At 47.4% G+C, this 22,825-nt stretch overlaps 1 protein-coding gene across 1 annotated transcript in view; it reads right to left on the reverse strand.

The window, feature by feature from the left end:
* Positions 1-1,118: 1,118 nt before the first annotated feature.
* The window catches only part of LOC135916551 (N-acetylated-alpha-linked acidic dipeptidase 2-like), a 71,714-nt gene continuing 50,007 nt past the window's right edge, over positions 1,119-22,825 (reverse strand). Inside the window, exons 8-17 of the mRNA XM_065449971.1 lie at positions 22,319-22,402; positions 21,315-21,397; positions 20,227-20,493; positions 18,028-18,092; positions 13,758-13,834; positions 10,945-11,026; positions 8,929-9,187; positions 8,341-8,422; positions 3,261-3,356; positions 1,119-1,301 (exon numbers count right to left, since the gene is read on the reverse strand). Of these exons, the coding sequence (XP_065306043.1) occupies positions 1,142-1,301; positions 3,261-3,356; positions 8,341-8,422; positions 8,929-9,187; positions 10,945-11,026; positions 13,758-13,834; positions 18,028-18,092; positions 20,227-20,493; positions 21,315-21,397; positions 22,319-22,402 (1,255 nt within the window). The 3' untranslated portion in view covers positions 1,119-1,141. The remainder of the gene's footprint in view (positions 1,302-3,260; positions 3,357-8,340; positions 8,423-8,928; positions 9,188-10,944; positions 11,027-13,757; positions 13,835-18,027; positions 18,093-20,226; positions 20,494-21,314; positions 21,398-22,318; positions 22,403-22,825) is intronic.

Raw genomic sequence — 22,825 nt, forward strand, 5'->3', positions numbered from 1 at the left:
GTTGGTTGGGCCGGACCGGCGTGGCATATCGCAAGAGATATATGTCTGCAACACGGAACGCGTAAACCGCTCCCCTTTTCGGTACCGATACATCCACATTGATATCACCGACAACGACAACAAGGGTAGCGTCATCGCAACTAATTCACGCAAAGTGAGTAGCCATGAACCTTACGGGACTATATGAGTCATTTCATTTTTTTGCTTGCTTACAGAGGCAAGAGCCATTGCTCACGGGGGTATGAGCCATTGATGATGACAGTTTTCGACACGCTGTTTTGTATGTTGTATGCGTGATTAGAAAGAATTTAAGCGCCGTTCGCTTCAACTTGCTGAGTGCTTGTAGCCTCTGCTTTATGGGGCTACGAGCCATTGCATTTTTTGCTTGCTTACAGGAGTGTGAATGCTTGCGGGGGTATGAGCCATTGATGATGATAGTTTTTGTTCACCGATAACAAAAATGCATGGAACCCTAGCCATATACAGCTTCCCTGTAAATATCGTCACCGTTAACTGCATCTACAAGCAACGCGCTTGCGCCGCTCTAAGGAAGCTCCGGTGCTGACGTCACAGAGGTGCGTGCAGTGCCTGTAGTGGCGGCATCGGTGCCGAGCCGTCAGTGACGCGCAGCACTGAGCCGTTGGCGGCATATGAGCTGCCGCGCGGCACGCCGCTGCTGGAAGCTTGCCGCTATAGTGTCCATACCTGGGACAGGATGGCGTCTGCTGCCGCAGGAGTGAGGAAACTGGAGATTACTGGAAAGAACTCTTGTTACTCAGCTTGAACAGGCTGCTGATGCTGACGTGCATGACGACAATGGCAGTGGCATTCCAGTGGGGGTGGAATGAAAAACTTTTGTGTTGCGCATTGGTTACACGCTAAAAAACTCCAGGTGGTTGAAATTAATCTGGGCCCCCACAATGCGGCGTAAGTTGCTTTGTGAAGTGTGAACGCTATAATTTAATTATGATGATATCAGTCTTGCAGGCGCGTCGTAGAATATGTTAGGGTTACTGTATATGCTGCCAAGTGTGGCAGCCATATACAGTAACTGTAGAATATGCAGACTGCGAGCGCTCTCCATTGGCGTTCGATTCTTTCAGAAACGCAACATAGGAGAAGTGCTGCTGTGAATTTATTGTCACACAATGGGCGAAAAGTGGAGGAGTTCTGTAGCCTGGATGATGCTCTCGGTGATGAGTGCCACCATATGACCGAAGGCGTCCCCGTCGATGGGCCGCTGCCGGATGAGGTCCTGGAGGCCGGGGAAGGGGAGCCCCTCTGGCGAGTGCAGCAGGTTCCTGCGTCCATCGTTCATTCGATATCGAGAAGCGCAAGGAGGAGCGTGATCACTCTGCAGCCGGCTCGCGAGAATAACGACAAGGCATACTTGATTGGAAGGAAAAATATGGTGAACGGCGAAAGAGAAAACACGCCAGCTCACCGCTCTATCGCTTGACGTTTCTGCGATGCTTTCTTGCCATTGTAAACTACGCTAGCTGTCCTAGCTGTCATAGCTGTAGACTATGCTAGCTGTCCATCTAACCATGCCGTTGAGACGAGACTCCACTTCAGTGGAATGTGTGCGGGACACAGACGAGCACGTGATGAAATCGCGAGTCGCGGCGAAGAACGTGCACGCTTTCCTAAGGCCGTCCCTGATCCCGGTCTACGCAAATGGGTTGATAGCTCTTGCGGTTCCTCGCCTTCCAGGAGAAACGAAGACCCATTGCCAGTCTTATTAGCGGGTAGGTCGTTGCTGTTTCAAATTACCGTCTGTCTTCAGCGTTCTCCAACATGCCAATCAATTCGAAGAGGTTCGTCGTAGGGCCGCCGGCCCCGACGCTTTGTGAAACGTCATTCTATTTCTGCTAACAGCAGTAAGTGTGACCACGCGTTGTAGAAAACAACCTTTGTATTTTCCGTGAAACTCGCAGTTGAGCAGCGAGCCTCCGAGTCCGAGACCACCGCACGCGTGCACACTGTTCGAGATCTTCTGCGAGCGCTGACCATAAGCGAACCCCTGGCCTATATACTCCGTGCTCAGGATGACTACATATCGGGTTTTATAACAGCAGTTCTTAACTCGAGGCCGACCACTACTATAGGCTGCAGAACATCTTCCCTTGTAGTACCTATGATGATGGTAATGATTATTTAATGGCATCCCCTTTGAAAGGGGGCGGTTACAAATAGTCACCTAGCCTGCTTGATTTAATTAGGTATGCTATACATGTTTTTCATCTAGCATTTTTTTTTGCCTCCAAAATCTACCTTATACCGCTAGCTATGACTGTCAGAGATCCGGTCGTATCAATCCCTGCTTTCCACCAGTATACTCCAAACGTCTCTTGCTTATGTCGACTGCTGACCGGTTGACGCTGTATCATATCAGGTATCAGTACTTGCCTGTTGTCAACAGCGGGTTCAGTGCAACGTGCTCCATTTCCCTCTCCCTTGTTAACTCCTACCTTCTCTCCCCACGGCCCTATACATGTTCGGACCGCAATAAACCAGATTGTTTCCTGAGTTCGTGCCGTTCGTCGTTCCGATACAGACGCTTCCGTCCACTTTAAACCCAAGCGCTTGCGGAAGGTGTACGTTACCTACGGTTCTCGCTGGGTGGATCCCTTCGCATTACATTAGGATGTGCTGAGTGGTGTCCGGAGTTTCGCTGCAGCATACCCATGCCTCACCTAGTTCCAAATATTGGCTCCGGTATGTTGTTCTCCTTAGGCAACCGGCTCGAGCCTCAAATAATAAGGCGCTGCCCTTTGTGTTCTCGTACAGATTTTCCCTTCTAATTTCCTTCTTCTCATTCTTGTAAATCTCCATGGTCCTTTTTGCTTCCGTTCTTTGAATCCGATAAACTGCCTCAGTGTCTCTCAGTTTCTTTCTGGTGACTCCTGGTTGTCTATTTACAGTTTCAATTACCCTGTACTTTGTTGCCAACTTTCTTGACATCTTCCTCCATTCTGTATCCACGCTTGTCAAGTACAGATACTTGTGCACTTTAGCTTCCCATTTAGATTCATCTATGTTCCCGAGTCTTTTTTCAAAACTAGTTTTGCTCTGCGCTTCTCTGACTTCAAAAGAGGCCCAACCCGTGTCACCCTGCACTGACTCATTTGTGGTTTTACCGTGGGCTCCCAAAGCCAACCGGCCTACCGATCTTTGGTTAACTTCCAACCTCGACAAGATATCCGATTTTAAGCTCCGCTTGTAGCTGTGCCGAGTGACCCCTGGTGCAGCGAACTTACTTGTGTGAGATGTGTCGAGTGGGGATACCACGAGGCGTGATGAAGACTTTCGGGAGCCGGATAAGGATGTCATTGCAGATGCGCGCGTACATGGGGCTGTGAAGAAAATGGTCGGGTTAAGGTGCAATGCGAGTGCTGCCGCAGAGCCCTCGATCGGAGCAGCGCTTTGAACAAACAAACTGGCTCTTTCACTGTCAACCACTTTTGTACCTAAGCTATACTTATATTGCTTGTACTTTGAGTGTCAGGTGTCTCAGTCAGTTACATTTTTTTTTCTTCTATCATCTCGTACTGCGCGCACGCATTCGTCGCCTCCGTATTGCAAGAAGAGATCTTTCAGCACGTTCGCCGCCAAGCAATTTGTTAAACATGATCTGGACGCAACGATATGTATATATACACCGATTCCGGGCTTATTGACAATAACGAATTGTTGAGAGTACGAATACGTCAACTATGCAAGTTCATCAAGCAGTATATCAGGTGTCTGAAGCAAATCGTTAGGACTAACAGCAGTACACGTATTCTCCAAGTGGTTTTCTCATTAGTCTGCAGTCTGTGAGACGCAGTTAGCCGATTACTAAGCTCTCTCTCCACCCCTTTCTCTCTCCTTTTTCTCGCACACTCCCAATCACGTAGAACACTAAGAGGTCACGAAGACAGCGCCCTACCAGCAGAAGCTGGGCCCCTTCTGTGGACTTACTTCAGCCTAAGTCATTGCAGCCCAACCTCGCATGAATTACTGTAACTAGACAAGCTAACTGCAGTGAAAAATAATAGATTCCATTTTTCCCCTTCTGAGAAATGAGCATGGTTAATTCTACGTCCAATTTAAAAAGATGGGGTCTCCAAGACCAAAATTGGAGTAAATGGTGCTTCCCGCATTTCCACTCACCTAGCATAATTTTTTTGAATACCTATATGCATTGTGATCAACTGCATGTGCGCCGTCATCCACGATACCTTCCAGTCACCGGCAATAGGTTCGCGGCCAGATTTGTGCAAAGTGTGTGACAACCCTCAGATGAAGCTTTAGGGGAGGAAACAGATAAGTGTGCTCTCCAACGTAAAAGCGCTGCCACGTTTGTCAAGTTCCATTGCCAACACTTAACGAGTACTTGCTCCGAAATTGTTCCGTATACCAGGCAAGCGAGACGCTTGCAATGCTTCGAGAAAGCAGTCATTGCTGCTCTTTCGCACTATTGTGCGAAAGAATAGACGGGGGGTAGCTAACAGCTTTTCCAAGTTACATGCGTCCTACCCTTCGACAACGTTCTACTAACCTCCGAAGGCCTTTGGCTCATATTTGATCACGTTGCTATGGCTTCCGCTATGCCAATTCGCCCTCTTTGAACTTCCGAACGACTTCGGGATCGTCTTCACACTACCTTAGATCCGTTCACCCCACCTGTGGTGTCTTTGATACGCCCAATTTGGCACACTATCATTCCGCTCCTGCACGCTACAATCGTGACCAGCATCGAATGCGCGGCGTGCGACGCGCTCAACATATGTTTGATTGTGACGGATTTAGTACTGTTGAGCGCATGCCGAAGAAACATTTTTAACCGACGTCCGAAGAAACATTTTTAACCGACGTCCTGATGGCGCACTAACGCTCAGGTTCAAATCACGCTTCATGCGCATTTATTTGAATGGCACTCAACATTGTCGTGCTAGCGTTTTCAGCTTTACATGCGCAAATGACTATTTTCGATATTGATATCGCCCGTAAAACGAAGGGAATATGCGGCTTTCCTGCACACAAACTCTCATTGCGGGGAAACCACCTTCAAAGAGCGCGTCCTTAAAGAGGACTCGCGTGTGAGTGCCTTCCAAACCGCGTTGAAATTCTGGACTGCAGACTATCGCCTCTAAGATAACAGACCTTAAATTATTCCCAAGTACAACGTTTAAACTGTTTTTCTTTCACGCTGCAAAGGAAACGCACGAACACTCGAAGACCGGGATACTACGGGCGCAGGCAAGCGCTCAGAAGGACAGCATCCGCGCACTTTGCCCTGACAAAAAATGGTCCAGCTTCTGGGTAAAGTCGTGATTGTACTTGAGCTCTAGACAGATTCGTCACGACAGCGGCCCGCAACACGACTCGCTTGTGGGAATTCAACGAGAACCGTTTGAGCGATTCACGATTCCTTCCCGTGGCAGACGTTTTGCGACAACAGTGTTGTTCCGCGAACGGGCATTTAGACGCTTTCGGCTTCTGCGCAGAGGTTTTCGCTACTATACAGTGTGTCCCAGCTGACTCGGGCCAAGCTACTTAGAAGAAGTGCAACGAGATACGAAGATGCGACCAAGAGCGTTTTGTTAGTGGTCACCTCGCGCACACTGGTAAATTTTGTCGTTGTCAACGCTTAGTTATTCAGTGAAACAATAACTGCCTAAATAATTGCTTGTATAATTGCGAAAATTGCGACATCACATTCTGTATCGCGTTAGAAATAAAATATACTAAAGAATTTCCGGCTTGCAACATCATTCCTATAGTAGGATACAACTTTAAAGAAACAGCAGTTGGCAACCAAGGCACACAAACCGTGCGGGGTTGTGTTAGTCCACCAGCCAATCACAGACGCAAACAAAGTCATCGGAATGCGACATTTTCAAAATGGCGTCGTACTTGATACCTCCGGAGCGCCTGCTGTTCTTGAGTGTTTTCATCGGCGGAAGCGATGAAGTGTGCAACAGACATGGACAAAGTACATGGAGCCTGTGCATTTCACTCTTCAAAAGCCCGCGGTACAGTTCACTTTATTGCTGAGCCAGTTTTACTCATGGATCTTCACTGCCATCTGAAGTGAAACTTGACAATAAAAAAATGCAAGCGTTTTATTTCAGTTCAATAATGAATTAGGCTTTCACCATTCGACTATAATATACGAATGAAAACGTATAAAATTACGCCCTAATAATTGTATTTTTGCGGTTACCGCCTTATTTAGGTAACAGGGAAAGTTTGAAGTACGAACTATTTGCAGCCTCGCGGTGGAACAGTGGCGGGCGGTTATGAGTGCGTGGGCGGGGCTTCACTGCAGACTTAAGTTGTATCCGACTATAGTTACTTTTTCGGCGTTTCAAATTTGTGGCGCGGAAGGCGAAGAAAGATGCGAAGCGAGCGAGCGCCTGCGAGCGCAAGTGGTTTCAAAGAACGAGCACTGGTCGTGGTCGAAATTTCCGGAGTCCTCCACTACGGCGTGCCTCATAATCAGAAAGTGGTTTTGGCACGTAGATCCCCGTAATTTTTTTTTCGAGCACTGGTCGATGGCTGGCTTGATTGGCGCGAAAAAGTGGCAAGGCAATGGTATCTTTGTTGGCTGCTCGTACGAGCAAGCGGCCGCGGAGCACTGCCTCTTAGAGTCGTGCGCAACGGTCACAGCGTAACATACTGTTCCGGCGTAGCGCAGCGATAAGTATAGTATACGACTGAACTTCAGAAAAAAAAACATGCTTATTTATTGTTCGTCAGGGTAGAAATAAGGAGAAGAAAGAAAAAGAGAGGAGAAATGCCTTAGGCATGGAAGCCGTCAACTCCTGCAAAACAGTTTACGCTTGGTTTTGCAGCGTATGTTTAAAAAGTCACCGTCCGCCGCTGTATACAGCTGTGACATCTTGCTTTTACGTGTTCTGTTGCTTTTCTGATCATTTCTTGGGGAATTCGGCTGCAGGCGAGCTTTTTTTTTTTTTTTCATTGAGCTCGCGTGGCGTATTAGACGGCGTCTGGTACATTTCATCTTTGGTGTAATCCCAAAGGGGAAAAAATATCTAAAGGGGTCAAATCTGGTTATCGGGTTGGGCTAGCTAACGTCCGTAAAGCGAACAAAAAAGATAACGATTGATAGTACGGCGCAGAAGAAAGAAAGGAGACGGGATTTCACCACGCGCCGCACCTGCGCAGTGGGGGAGTGCACCCACGCTAGCCGCCGTTGCTGCCGGCTGCGTCTGCTGTCGTCTAGCCCTCAAGGACAAGGCAGTTGCGGTGGGAAAACACGGGGATGTGCGCCGCGGTAGCCGCCGCGGTGCGGAAGATCCGGATTGCGCATTTGCAAAGGTATACCACTGCAACAGTTGCAACTACAACGAAAACGGGAAGACCACGCATTGTGCGCACACGGCTGAAGAAGCCGTGATCACCATCGTTTCAAAATAAAAGAATTTATATACATGTATACGGTATGTGTGAATGTATGATTTATATCGGGAAACCTAAACCTAATATCGGGAAACTTAAACAGGTTCACTGGCTAATCCGCTACCATACGAATGGTTCGGCCTGAAATGTGTTTTACTCACGCGTTTCCTTGTTTGACAGAGAGAGCAGCAAACAGCAGAATTCCTTTTTTTTTTGCTTCGCTTCGGTCACATTCCTCAATTATCGCCGGCCTAAGGCGTGGCACACGACTGTGAGAGTCAGCGTCCCGCAGAAGCTTGCTCGTACGAGCGGCCACGAGCGGCCAACAAAGACACGATGGCCTTTTCACTTTTTCGCGCCAATCAAAGCAACCAAGGAGCGGTGCTAGTTCTTTGAAACCGCTTTGTGTCGCGCGCGCTCGCTTCGCATCTTTCTTTGCCTTTTGCGGCCACTAACGAAACGCCGTTAGTCGCATCTTCGTATCTCGTCGCACTTTTTAAAAAAATTAACTTGGCCCAAGTTAGAGGGAATACACTGTATAGAGAAGTTGAGCAGCCGTTAGTCAGTCAGATTTATTTATTTAAAAACACGCTAGAAATCCAGGAAGGACAGAAACGCACAATGCCTAATAACATCTCAAAATAATTTAAAGGAATTCGACGAGTTCTTGCACCGCATTCTTTTGTATCAAATTTTTCATTTACCTTCTGAATTAATTATTAAAGTTTATTTATTAGGTGAGTTAATTATTTAAGTTAGGTGAGGATAAAAGAAGCTTGCTTGTGGCGGTGAGAGAACTTTGCCGTATCCCTGATAGTTGAACAAAGTTTGCTGTGTAGCGGCAACTGCCTTGTACCTTGCGACTGAATAGCCGAATTATTTACGCAACGTACCTCGTACAGTACAAAAGGCGTTAAGGTGTGCACTTACTGATCTTGTCTGATTTTCTGAGTCCAGTTCATGTACACGCGCCCAGCATCGAGAAACTGGTCTGCGGCAAGCTGGAGAGAATCTGCAAGATAATAATACAGTAAGCTTTTGGTGTGTCGGCGGTTGACACATAAGCTTCGCAAAAACTTTGGCCACATTGAATAGAAAACAGTGACAATGAGGTGGCGATTTAGACGATTTGATGCTGCACTCTCAATGCATGCCAGTACAGCAAACAGGGTTGGACAAAGACAAAACACATTAACTCTAGTCCTTGTCCCACCCTGTTTGCTGCGCTAGTCCCTTAGAAACAGAGCGATCGGCCCACGGCAAAGTATTTCGCGTTTTAAATGGTTTTGACTGCTATAAGTTATCCGCTGTAGTACTCGTATAACAACGTTGTCGCCACATCTGTCTTAACCAGCCAATGCATTTCCGGTTCAATAAGTTTGAGTACGATCGATTAAGGCAAGTTCAATGCTCCCCATCTTTTACAATAATCCATTTTGCCGTCACTTGGTAAGTAGCGCAACATCGGCTGATGCGGGGTATAGCCATAAGCAAGCGAGAAAGAACCAGATCACTGACCGAGCCTCAATTGGTGCGCATCGATGACCGTCATGTGGTACTTGGCGAAGTCCTTGGCACGGAGGCTGATCCACTCGGCCAGCTCGACTACATCCATCGGCAGGAACGTGCGGTCAGCCCAGAGACGAGCCAACAGTGCAGATGCCTGCGCCTGCATGCGGCTCATGCGAAAGTTGGGGTCCACCAGCCGTTCCACCAGCATGTACGAGTCGGCGGACGTTCCCTGGGCCGGGTAAAGGCTGTCTGCCGCGTGCCGGTGCTGCACAAAGTATTAGTGCAGCCGACTCGTGAGTACATGTAAACATACAGTGCTATGCGGGCTGTGCCGACGGCAGAAATGTCACGCTACACTTCGTTCATTCCTGAATGTCGAAGAGTAGAGGCGTTTCGATAGAGGCGTTTCCGTCTTATCTTGTTTGCCGGGCACCCAATAACAACGGGCGCGGGTGTAGCATTATCCACTTGAAGTTGCCCGAAGGTTGAAGTATCTAGGTTATGGCGCGTTACCTGACGTAGTTACCCTTCATGAACAAGGAGAGATCGGCGTATTCAGTAATCTACACATGTCCAAAAACCCTGCGAACTGCTGAACTCAGTGTTGTGTATTCACTATGAGGACTAAAAACGTATGGTGATCCCGTTTCCTTTGCTACGATTGCGTTCAGGCCTTCGTCCCTTCAACGCATGCATGTGTTGCGCTATCCTCAACGGTGTACGTGCATGCTTTCGCCGAACGCAGTGAAAGAAAAGCGGTGAAATTGGAGTAAAGAAGGAAAGGACGACAAAGCTGGTGCGTTGGCTAGTGATACGATCTCGACCAGGTGAGTGCATCTTCAGCGCAAGAATCAAGACACGGCGACGAAGGCGGAAATCGTGATGATGAAAGAGAGTAGAAAAGAACGTATTCACTTCATTGGTACATAGTTGTGACTCTATCCTAGTCTCAAGCGGTTCTGCCTAACACAGGGGCCAGGACGGCCTTAAATAACCCCTCGCGGTCTTGTGGTAGTCGATGTCTCGTTGGGAAACTTGGGGAACTTGTGGAAGCGTCAAGGCCTTTGTCAGATTGTGAAGTTCACATATTCCCCTTCGTGTGTTCGCCTTTGGGTCCTCCCCTTTGTGTCTGTTCAGGGCGTAGAGAGGTGATGCTTTTTTGGGGACGAGGGCAATTATGTCGACATGGTAAAGCACGCTGGAATGTTTTCCACACTTGGCAGGTCGAAGTCCAGGCCGATCATAACAGCCTCTCGGAGATGAGGGCAATGACCTCGACATGGGAAAGGGCGCTGGAATGTTTCCCACGCTTGAGAGGCCGATCATAACACTAGCAACTACGTCACTTTTTGTGTGTAGTCGTCAAAAAAAGCTAAGATACATTAAGATGTTCGGTGACATTAACGCATCTTTGTGAACCACTCATTCATTCATCATTGATTGAGTCAATGAATCGCGGAGTTTACCATACCATTGAACACTGCGGCTATGAAGAGACGCCGTAGTGGAGCACTTAGTACTAATTCTGGCCACCTGAGGTTCTTTAACCATCACTTAAATCTAAGTATTTCGCCCCCATCGGTATGCGACCGCCGCGGCTGAGAATTGAACTTGCGACCTGGTGTTCAACAGCTGATCGAACGTCATAGCCACCGAAGCTCCACCTCCTCCGTCATCGTCTTCCTTCTCTTCATTAGTAAAGCATTGAATTTGGTCAAGCTGATTCATGACGAAAAAGAGAACAGTGCATGTAACACGACAGAGAGAACGACAAAAGGGCGCCGCTCTTCTCTACGTCCTGTTGCTCGCGGTGTTTCCCTGACTCGTCATCAGTTCCTGTCTTCCATGCAATCGAAATCGGTGTAACCGCAACACGAACTATAACACTTCTTTTCATGGCGAACAAAGGCCTTAAGTAGAGCCCGGATTATTATGCACAGTGGAAAGAGTATGCAAAATATATATCTTTCTTTGCTCCCAAACAGAGAGAGAGAGACCATCGCAACTTTAACGGCTACTTGCCATAAACTGGAAGAAAACAGACGGAACTCCAGCCTCAAATGTGAATGCTGCTTCATCCGAAAGTCCAATTGGTGGCAACGCTCTGGAGAAAGAAAAAAAAAGGGATTGCAAATATATTTAGTCATTGAAGTCAAAAGTGCGAAGGAATATAGAGCGTCAGTTAATGGCGGTACATGAAGAACAGCGACAAGCATCGACCGCAAAAGTTGGTAAGGTTAATGTTTCTGCTATCGCACGGAAGCCTTTTTCCGTATAGTAAAACAATAAAACGTTCACTGGGTCCACGTTAAAGAATACCAGGTAGTAAAAATTATTCCATGATGCCAACTACGGCTTGTCTCATTATCGGAATGTGGTTCGGGCTAGTAAAACCCCAGAATTTCTTTAAAAGCGACAAAACCGTCACTAAAGCACGACGCATGACGTGGCCGAGACTGCGCAATGGCGGCACATTGCCATCGTTCCAATTAACAGTGCCCGTCGTAGTGCACTGTTAATTAAAACGCACTGACAATTTTTTTTATCTGTCTTAGCAATAATAATACTGTAATACACACCGTTTTGCGAAATCCTTTTTTCCGCAAACTGTGACAGACTGGAATATGTTACCGGAGGAATGTGTTTCGATATCTGACAATAGCGATTTTTACTCCCGTCTGCATTTGTGACAATGCATTACTGTCCTAATTTTGTTTTAATATTCTGTTACGCTTGAAAATATTCATTTATTGTGTGTTCCCACCTTGATGTTACTTTATACATTCTTTCCTTATTTCCGCGAACGATCTAATACATCTTTTTCTAGCTGTCCCCCCTGCGATAATGCCTTCGAGGCGACGCAGATATTCTGTAAATAAAAACTCAATCAATAAATACATGTCTGTTTTACCAGTGTCGCATCTCCGTCCCGTTTCTGTGACGTTTCAGTCGTATTTCGAAGTTTAACTAATGAAGGCATACGAGAATTTCACGCACTTGCGTACCCCACACAAGGACATGTCCTTTCTTCATTCTAACGTTCATATCAAATAGCTCACGTCGACATTTTAAGGCTGGCACATACCTTAAGTGCACGTCTTGCTTTAAATTTATTTAAAGTATACTGCAGTCCGAGGACCAAGCAGGTGGGCATACAAACGAGATACAGAAGAACGTAGTGCAAAACAATATTCAATGACATGTGAAAAAAAAAGAAAGAAAGAAAAGTGATAACCCTAGAGAAAACACAACTTTCGTAAGACGTTAAAACACAATATCATTATTTAAAAAATGGTCCAATAACACACTTTCAAAGACTTTCACATCAATGATTGCCAGACTTTCAGGCAATGTTTTCCATCGTGTTATAGTGCGAGAGAAATGCGAATGATGAAAAAAGCGCAGTGCGAGCAAAATATGGTGCTGTCTGAAAATTATGAGCGTGCCGAGTTGGCCGTGATAAACGAGGGCGCAAATATGAGTTGGGCCTGATATTAAATTGATTAGAGAGCAATAAAAACCAAAATTTCAGTCTAAGAACAGCTTTTCTCTTATCTAACGACACAGTGTTGTTAGTGATGAGCTAAGTTGGTGAATATAAGCTGAATATAGGTGGATATAAGGCCGAAAGACATGGGATATTGCTTCGCTTACAACGGGGTCGCAAATGGCGACTCTTTCTTCCGGATCCAAACTAGACGGTGGACGACACAGTCAGAATTCACCACCAATGTACGCTAGGTGTCTGGTTCCCGTCATGCATGGTACTAAAGTGACCCTTTCGTCGCTGTTACCATTACTACGAGCAAGGGTGCCCCGCCAGGGAGCCGAAACGTTAACCTTACTATCCCTATTGCTCGATATTTGTCTTCAGCTATCATATTTAGCGATTGCAATTTTTCGTCAAGGCCACTTTCATTAACTATCCTTCAAATAATGTTGGGATGCGTAGGGTATCGAACGATGTCAACAGAGGTCGACGTGAAGTGCATCAATGCAAGCTGTCCGACATGGGCAGTCAAACAGAAAGGGCGATGGCTTTTCCCAAAGCCATTCTGGTCGTTCGTTTTCTCCCCACCACATTTGTGCGTCAGAAAGCGCTTTTTTGTTACATTTTCACTGTTGCAAACAGGTGCAGACGCTGCCGCTCCCCTCAGAGGCAGATGCTGGCGTGCGCTCTCGACAGTCTAGACTGTATCACTGTGGAAGGCTACCTTTGCCGGAAGGAAAAAAAAAATTAAATTGATATTCTGGTGTTTCACACGTGGCAAAACCCCAACATGATTATGAGGCACGCCGTAGTTGGGGTACTTCGGGTTAATTGCGACAACCCGAGGTTCTTTAACGTGCACCTAAATGTAAGTGCACGAGCGTTGTTCAGCATTTCGCCTCCATCAAACTGTGGCCGTCGCGGCCGAGAGTCGAACACACGACCTCGAGCTGAGCAGCGCGACGCCGTAGTCACTGGGCGGTTATGACTTGCCCGAAACCTAACGATGAACGGACCATTTTTTTTTCGCTTGTCTCCAGAATAGAAGCACTGGTTTCTTCTATAACACTGGCCGTGTTTCTTGAAGCAGTGCACCCATTATTATCCCGTCACATCTAATTGTATGCATTTTTTATCTTTTCCAACTGTATTGCGACAAATCTACCAATTTTCTCAAGTCTGAATGTATACATTCCAAAATTTATTTATTTATTCAGTTAGCTTAAACATTGAAGACATCTCCTGTGATACCTTCGCGTCAAGCGTTCGCCACGGTAGCGCATGCCACAGCATTGCTTGTATACTGCGTTCTGTGTAACGGACGAAAGAGCACCATGCAGCTTACTCAGGCATGCTAGCTGCAGCGCCTTCTTTGTCCTGCGTCCATTCGCCAAACAGAGTAGTTGTGTCGTTGGCTTTCACCTGTGCAAAGAAGCAGTAGCACGCTACGTCAGTTCCGTACCAGGTCGGCGGTCGAAGCAGCTTTTAACAGCGGCGCAGCGAGTGCCTTGACGAGGAGCATGACGCCCACTATGTAAGGGAACGTCCAAAGCAGAAACAGACTCGCTGAAAATTGGTCTGTGATTACGCTGTTGAAGACCGTGTACAAGTCCGCCGCTTATTTTCTGTTTTATGCTACCTTTCACTGCCCGGCGCCTGAATCGCAGGTACTTTGAAATTTCCACAACTGCATGTACTACATACAAGGTCGGGTAAACCAGCAAACCGCGCACGCGCTTTCTTCGCATTGTACCTGCCGCTTGTGCAGCGCCGAACATTGAGTGCGCGGGCACATGCGCACTGGCTGCTAAGCGCACGCACCTCATTTCATATACGGCAGCAGCAACTGCGCCAAACTTCACATAACCTAAGTGGCGCCCCCTATTTGTAGGATAAATTTTCTCCTATACACATTTTTTCGACTTCCGTACTGGCAACCAGTGGCGTAGCCAGAAATTTATTTCGGGAGGCGGGAGTCCTCCGCCGACAACTATCACTCCTCCCCTCCTTCATCTCAATGTGTGCGTGCGCGTGTGCGTGTGCGTGTGTGTGGACCACGCAAAGGCAAACTCCTAGCACTCCCAACAACGAGATGCACGTTTTTGCGTTGCCTAAGCAACACTTTGCTTAATTTCTGACAGAAGTATTTCACTGCTAACGCGTGCAGCCACTTCGCATCAAATTATGCTATCATCCTTATGCTATTTTTAGAAATGATGATATTGCAAATTTAACAATATTAAACAAAACTAAAATTTCGTTTACGAATTGATGCACTTATATAATGTATGTCAATGACCTGAAAAAAAAAAAAACGAACAGCGCTAACAACTGGGACAAAAAAACAAAACAAAAGAAGGCAGCGCAATATCGTCTGTCTTGTATGCAGGCCAGACTTGTTGCAGCCCAGGTAACAGTGGGGATCACCGTTGTTTTCCAGTCAGATGTTCCAGTTAGTGTTACGGCCACAGCTACGTACGGAAGAGGGCAGGCACTATTTTGCAAGACGCCTATCACTCAATCGCGCTTTCGGCGTTGTGGATAGCTATATTGTTCTAGATTTCAATATACAGGAACGAAGCTTTGCGCTGGAACTTCGATAGTATCATATGATGAAATTTAATTTGCTTTCGGTGACCCTGCTGTCCGACTTGTTTGAAAAGATGTGTGGCAGTAACTTGCGATCATGTTTTTCTAGTCATCACGCGACGCGTATTGTTATTTGATCACAATCGAGAATTGATGAGGAAGACAGTCCGAAGCAGGGCTGCTTCCTATTTAGAAGCCTTTGTGAAAATTACAACATCCGTAGTTCGCAGTAAAATAAGGGCCAGTAGCTTCGACACATATGAAAGTGTCGCGACTCCTGAAAACCGTCCATTCTGAAAACAGCCGACACGTTCCGTTAGGATGGGCTCTCCGCCGCAAGCAGCACGTGTTACGACTGGGTAGGTGAGCATCAACGCTCTCCCTAATTATAAATAATTGTCCCATTGTCCCAAATTACCAATTGTACATAATTACCCGCCATCTTCGTTCTTAGTGCCTTTTACTCGCGTCCCTTAATTCCCCCCCTTGCTCGTATCCATCCCCCCAGTCCCCTTCTTAAAATTATTTTCCGTTAGACACTGTCACACTCTTCAACACTCACCGGGTTGTGGAACGGCGCGGCGGCCACTAACATTCCAATAGTTTTGTTTCTGCGTAGACCTCGAGGCCACTCACCTATAGCTGCCCTCTCTCCTGTTTGTTGCGGCGGTTTCTTAGCGTCCCAGGCACAGCACCCGCGTCCTTCATATATTTTACCGTGCGCTAATCAGCGTTCTGTGGGTGTTCCTTTCTGTACGGTTTTTTTTGCACTGTTTTCAGTGTTAACAGCGTGTACAAATTAACCTATCAGCAAGCACTTGTCCAGTTTATTAACATAATAAAAGTCAGAGATAAAGGAAAAGAAAAGAAGGGAAAAAAATGTGGGGGAAAGGGGGGAGTGCTTATGCGTTTCCTCGACAAGCAAGTCGCATTACTTTCGGAATGCTCTTTTCCGTGGAGCGTGGTCGACGATTCGGTCAAGTACCCGTAATGAGAAGCTCTTCGACAACATGAAGGTCTGGTGGAGAACAACAATGCCCTCAAATTTTATGCACGTGATCGTCCTACTTTCCTCTGTGAATTGAATTTTTGGCGCTTTGCGGAATTTTGAGCAGTTATGGTCAACACGATCCGGAATGAAGTAGAGGCGCGCCATGAGTGGGGCCGCAATGTTCTGTGCATGGCAAAGGGGACCGCCCCCATGACCCCTCCCCCCCCCCTCTTCACACATACACACTTTGGGCCTTCACTATACTCGTAGACAACTTTCTGTGGCTATGAAGGGAAAGCTACGAGAGCGAAGCTTATGCACATGTGTCACAGCGCCAAGTAGTCCGTCAGAGTTTGACAGTGTTTTTGGTTGCTCGCAACAGACGCTCAATCACGCAGCTTCCACGTGCAACGGTTTCGCGTTTGCTCTCGCCTCGCTTTCACATTCCCGCTTTCCCTTACATCCACGTCGCTCTTTCGAAGCCCACCTCCTGTAACTTTCTGTTCCGTGGAAAGGAGGTAGGAGGAGGGGGTTCGTCAGAAAATTTCGGAGGGGGGGGGGAAGGTCGACTCCCCTCCCTCCTCCTAGCTACGTCAAGGGAGGCGGACAAACAGCTTAGTTTACAATGTGTCCCTTTAAATCTAGAGCAGTTTAGTGCTAACGGAGGGAAGCTTGAAATGCATTAAGCTGTGCTAATTAAAAAATAATAATAACCGTGGAGTTTGTTCTCATGCACTGTGAGAGACGGGTCCTCAGGAATTAATTTTCGCCACTTGGTGTTCTTAGTGCACCAAAAGTATACGGTACAAGAGCGTTTTCGCGTTACAACCTCATCAAAATTCGGCCACCGAGGCCAGAAATCGAACCGGCGACCTCGTGCTCGACAGCAGGACTGTACTGAGTTACCGTGATGGGCACAAATTTTAGGAAGACGTGAGGCACGTACCCGCAAGCAGCGCTGCCATCGATCGTGGTTGGGGCCGGTGCCATGCCGCGACGCCCCCCCCCCCCCCCTTGTGCGCACTACTCTTCTCCACTTTCTGTCAATCTTGCCTTGCTTTTCTACCTCTCTCAGTACTCCGCCTCGCGGACAACCGATATTGTGCCACCCACAGAAACCACTATACCCCAGTCTTACCGACGAATGAAGGGGGTTAATCGAGGGGCCCGATTTTTATTAATCATATCATGGGAAGCCAACAAACAAAGACACCAAGGAAAACACCGGGGAAATTACTTGTATTTACCAATTGAATTAAAGAAATGATAAATTAATGGCAATGAAAGTGGATGAAAAAACAACTTGCCGCAGGTGGGGAACCATCCCCCGTGTTCGTATTACACGTGCGATGCTCTGCGTGCGAGTTGGCCTCTCATGAAAGCATACGGAGGCTTTTATACGCTCGAAAAAATAACTAGTGGTTAATCATTACAGAATGAAACAAGAGAAAACAATGTAACTCTCTTGGGAGCCACTCGCATGAGATTACAGCTAGCAGTATAAATTTGCGCAGCATTGTCAAATACGACATGTGATACCATCGGGTGCCTGTGTCTCCAACCGAAAAAGTCGCTGACCTGGCGCTTTCGTACATCCGCCGCCGCCGTTCGCAAGGCCACTTTGGTGATGTCCTGGTGAGGTACTCGCTTTTCGGTGCGCAAAATATTGTGCCTCACTACTCATGAACAACGGAAATAACTCTGCCACCCACGCAAACGTCGCGCGAATGTGGTACGCGAACGCTATCTAGTGTGAGACGATGGCCGCGTTGGCCGGGAATAATGTTACTGCCACGCCTTTCAAGCGGCTGCTGCCAACGTCATTTTACACTGTGGACTCGCGCACTCTTTTACTTTGCTTCTCTGAAAACACCGATATCTGGGAAAATGAACGAGGTGCTCGCAGACGTATAACGCATGGCGGTACGCGTTGTGCAAGCTCTGCTGGTGGATAACCGAGAGCTGTCAAGAGAGGCCCAGTCGTTGCGCTGCTACACAATGAGTCGAGAGATCGCGACTCAGCCTGTCTGCTTACCAGGTCGGCAACATGGCGCAGCGACCACGAAAGACCAGGCGTGGCACGCGGCGTGAACTTGTCTCCTACAAGAAGCAAGTATTTCGAATAACACATAAGAAACGTTAGCTTTGTCGATCCCTATAGTTTGTTATCGTATAGTAACTGCAAAACGGAACTGACATGCATATTGATATCGATCGGACCATGCAGCCGGCTTCGCTGACGACCACTACGCTCATTTCTGTCCACGTCAGGACTCTTGCCAGCGATCTCCAATTACCCGTTTCGATGCGCCGGCAAACTGCGCTGCCGAGCGTCCACGAAGTGGGAGCGGCAATGTCACGCGAGATGTACCAGCCGATGCGCAGCACGGTGCACAACTGCGCTGGTTCGTGACCGCTCCACATGGTTCCACGGTCAACTGAACCAGCGCCGAATTGAAAGGTAGGTGGATCACGGTGCGCACATTTAAAAGATGCGCGATAGAGGAAAAAGCGAAAGAGGCGTGGCTCTCCAAAAGTGTAGAAAACGGGTTAGACAATTGCATCAGCGCCCAGCTGTGGGCGAGACTTTAAAAAAAAAAAGAGGAAAACCAAAGCCCCCCCATGACGTGGGATCTTGTATAAAGTTCGGTCCGCTGTAATGTACGTTCATCCCCGCGCAAGTTCGCTCTGACCCGAAAGGCTGAGCCCCGAAACCCGCCCCGGCCCGTGAGCAGGGCTATGGGCCGCACTGTCATGCGCTCGACTCTCTCGTTTCTCGGGCTCTAGGCGCTCCTGGATCGAGATCCTGCATTATCTGGCGAGCCGCCTGCACAAGAAAGCCTTCAGATCAAAAGGAAGGCGCAAGTTGTTTGTAAGTAACAGCGGATATTTTTTCCTTAACTGATACTGGGCTAAACACGCCGCGAGTCTTAATGCACGCTGCCTACACCCATCGCTAGACTGAAATTTCAGGCGGAGAAACTGCGACTTTTTCCCGACGCCTGTACAAACGCGGGCAGATATTGTGAGTGGAGTGTTTATTCTAACTAGCTGGCCGCGGAAACACAGACTAGCACGAAATGTAACATTATTAGTACTTCATTGATTTATATCTCGGAAAAGAAATCAGTTCCTGAATTTAACGAACAGCTGAAGATTCAAAATAACAAAAATCTTGAAAGAAATGATCACATTTCATGACAACAAAGTTCAGAAATTCGCAGTATATCGATTGATAGCAAATGATTGCAAGCGTCTTTCTTTCTTTCTTTCTTTCTTTCTTTCTTTCTTTCTTTCTTTCTTTCTTTCTTTCTTTCTTTCTTTCTTTCTTTCTTTCTTTCTTTCTTTCTTTCTTTCTTTCTTTCTTCAGCTCTGGCCGGACTTATCCCAGAATGCGGATCCCCAAGTATCAACTTACAGCACTTGCGAACCAAAACCTTTGTGAATTCACGCGACGTTTAGTCGCATGCAAACCTGAACCTGTTGACAAATAAATCTGACGCAGCACAGGTTAATATAGATAAGGCGGGCGAAGTAACATTATAAACAGCAGTCCTCTCCCTCAGTCAAAATTCATTTACCGCTCAAGGCACTGAAATATGAAATGTCAGTTTAGACAGAATAGCACCCGATTTTTTTTCACAGCTGATGCCGTCCAGCTACACCGGTAGGTCAACCATCTGTTTGAAACTATGAGTGCATGTTTGTACATTTATGAAGAGCGAGCGAATTTATTAACAAAACAGCACAGGGAGATCGGTTTTAAGTTTTCACCGAGTGAAGGAGACGCTAGCAATACGCGACGATGACAAGACAAAAGAATGCGTACGCCCAACAAGTATATACGACACGGTGGTCTTATTTAAGCCGCGAGCTCAAGCTTCGCCTTAGGCAGTTGCAGCAAGGGCGACGTGCTGCCTCGCGCACCATCTTGCAATGCCGCGCGTACAGAGAGTCCACATTTTGTCTCGGCTATTGCTCCGGAATGCCAAATGGAACACCTCACTTCGCATTTCGGACACTCGGTAAACGTTTAGGCGACGCTAATCTGCCCCCCCCCCCCAAAAAAAAAAGAAAAGGTAGGAAATTCGTGGTAGCAACCAGAGCTCATTTTTCTCGCCTTATCTCAGCCCTTTTCTCTTTGACCCTCGAGGCGCAAACAGTGCAGGAGCGTGTATAGGCAAGACAGATTCAAAACGGAGCGTCAGGCTGGGCTGCCGTCTGGGACACCTACCGCTTAGCAAGCCGCCCGTGATGTAGAGGACGGCGCTGTGCTGCAGCGCGGCCATGTGATGCTCCACCCACTCGGTGGAGCCCACGAGGCTGCCCTCCTCGCTGTAGAAGAGCGCGAACACGAGGCTTCGCCGGGGCGTCCAGCGGTGGCTCTTGTGCATGTGGCAGAACACCCTGCTCTGCACCAGCATCTCGGTCACCGACAGAAGCGGGTGCGCAGAGCCGCGAGTGTCGTCGTGCGTCTGGCTGCCGATCATGACGAACCGGTCTGCGCGCACAGTGCGCCACGCGTGCACATTGGCCGCTGCAGCCGCTCAGAGAAACAGGCCTCGAAACTGCGACCGCCATCGATCGCGGCAATAGGACCCACAACCGCTTATTTAGTGCTGCGCTGTCAGTGATACGCCGTAACGCATGATGTCGCGGTTTCTCCTTGTTCTTACACTGCAGTGCTCATACGTCACAGCCGAACAGGCGCGACTCTCTGGACTCTTGACGACGGTATAACGCTAGTTTAGTGACAAAGCCAAGCAGTCTGCCTTGCGATGCACCCGCAGCTCGCACATTAACCCCATGCGAATGCGGACCCCGTTGAGTGCACACACGAATACGTCGAGCGACATAATGGGTACTCGCTTCGTCGAGCTTCATTACAAGCGTTTCTGCTGAAAATTTCTGTGCACACCATGTACACGCGTATAGGCGACAGGTTAAAATGTCAGCTCAAAGGATGCATGAACACTTGTTTCGCGTGTTTTTCTGAACTATGCCGATCAAGTGCATTTTTCGACGCAAATGACTAATATGACGCCCATTCTAAAATCAATATATTTGCCAAACGGTAGCAATGTGATTGCAGCGGCGCGAATAAAGGAAAATATTCGTAGGGATGGCTGAAATTGTTAAAAAGTGTTCTGCAGAAAACCTTTCGCTATAAAATACTTGTCAAAAGCTATGGCCTCTCGCTCTCCCCAATTTTCTCAACCTCGTCAATACGAAGTTAACCTACCCACAAATAAATAAATAAATAAATAAATAAATAAATAAATAAATATGTCCAACTTCGCAGATACTCGCAACTTCGCATACCTGGTTCCACTTTGCCTCTGATGATGCCAATAACATTGTAGATGGGCTTGTGGATCATCCAGTTGTGTACCTCCACCTGCAATCTGAAGGTCAATGTTTTTTATATCACTACATCCGTCTATGCGGACAGTTTGGAGAAGGGATAATCATTATTCCGTTATTCCATCATTGTCGTCCCACACTCGTCATGCCGTCTTCATTCCAACTTATTCGCCCAGATGGCTATTTCACGAGGTCGAGTTCTCGGATACACTTGGCTTACAAAACCTAAGAAAAACAGAACCTTTGAGCCGTAAATATACCCAACTGGTTATCTGCTACGATCTTGCCTCCTCGCGAGTTCATCCCAGGAATCATGTTAATTAATCCTAACGAATTGCATGAAACACTTGTTTTGGATTGTTTACTGACTCATCTTAAACGTATATTTAATTTCCTTTATTTACCCTAAGGGTCCACAATCTGGGCATTGCGCAAGGGGCTAACTAAGGATACCTTGACAGAAGGTATATCAAAATCAAAGCTAGTAATACTTTATTTGATGTGCTGGAAAATAAACGAGCTACTGCAAGTTAGTGCACAAATGTTGGCATATCATATCGACCGCTAATAAAGACGAAGACAGGGGAAGAGAACACAAAACGATGACACGGGCGGTAACACCAACTAGGCGAAACTCAAGTTCTTCTCATGCACAAATGTAACTGTTGTGTTGCATATTTTTCTTTAAGAAAAAAAAAAGAGCCACAGGTTTCGCTGTATGAAAACGATCAAAAGCTGTAAAGGCATCCAGGTGCTTTCTCTTATGATAGTACGGAAGACGAAAGCTGCGTGGAGTGAAGAGGTGCTGGCGCTTTGAATTTGCCGTTAAAAGCGGTAAATTTCTGGCGATTGTGGATTTCTCATTTTCACAGGGAAGTACGTTTCGCGCGTTCTGGTCGCCTAAGCTACAGCTTCGGAGTGCTGCATGTAAGAGGAACGCGCGTCAACCGCGACAAGCTTACTGGAGTGCTGACGTAGCGTTGACGAAGCATGGTATTCCGAGCATGGGGTCCCAGCTGTCGGGGCACGCCGTGCCGTCCAGTTCCCTGCGAGTAGAGAGAGTGACAAGCACTCCATGCGCACAACTTTCGGGGTGCCTCAACGCTTCGAATCCGTAAGTACAGCGACAGATGGATATAGCGCAGGACATGAAAAAACGAAATGAAAACGCGGCGCGGTTTGGGTTTCCGTTTCTCGTTTCCTCACTGTTCTTATCTGTTGCTGTGCTCATCTGCTGTTGCTCCTCATTGTGCTCATCATTGTTGTATGAATTGCAATCCCCCGCACTTGCACGAATTCGTACGCGCGCCTAGCGGGTGCCCATGGGAGTCCTGGGGAAAATGGCGTCGCCACGTGTAGCGCATATATTACTCCATGAAATGATAGTGAGGGTTAGTTCACGTTGGTAGAAGCTTGGTGCATACTACGCCTCTCACAAGTTGTCGTTGCATGCGTGCATAAGCGCCTGC

This window comes from Dermacentor albipictus, chromosome 1 (genome assembly GCF_038994185.2).
Source record: "Dermacentor albipictus isolate Rhodes 1998 colony chromosome 1, USDA_Dalb.pri_finalv2, whole genome shotgun sequence".
NCBI lineage: Eukaryota > Metazoa > Arthropoda > Arachnida > Ixodida > Ixodidae > Dermacentor > Dermacentor albipictus.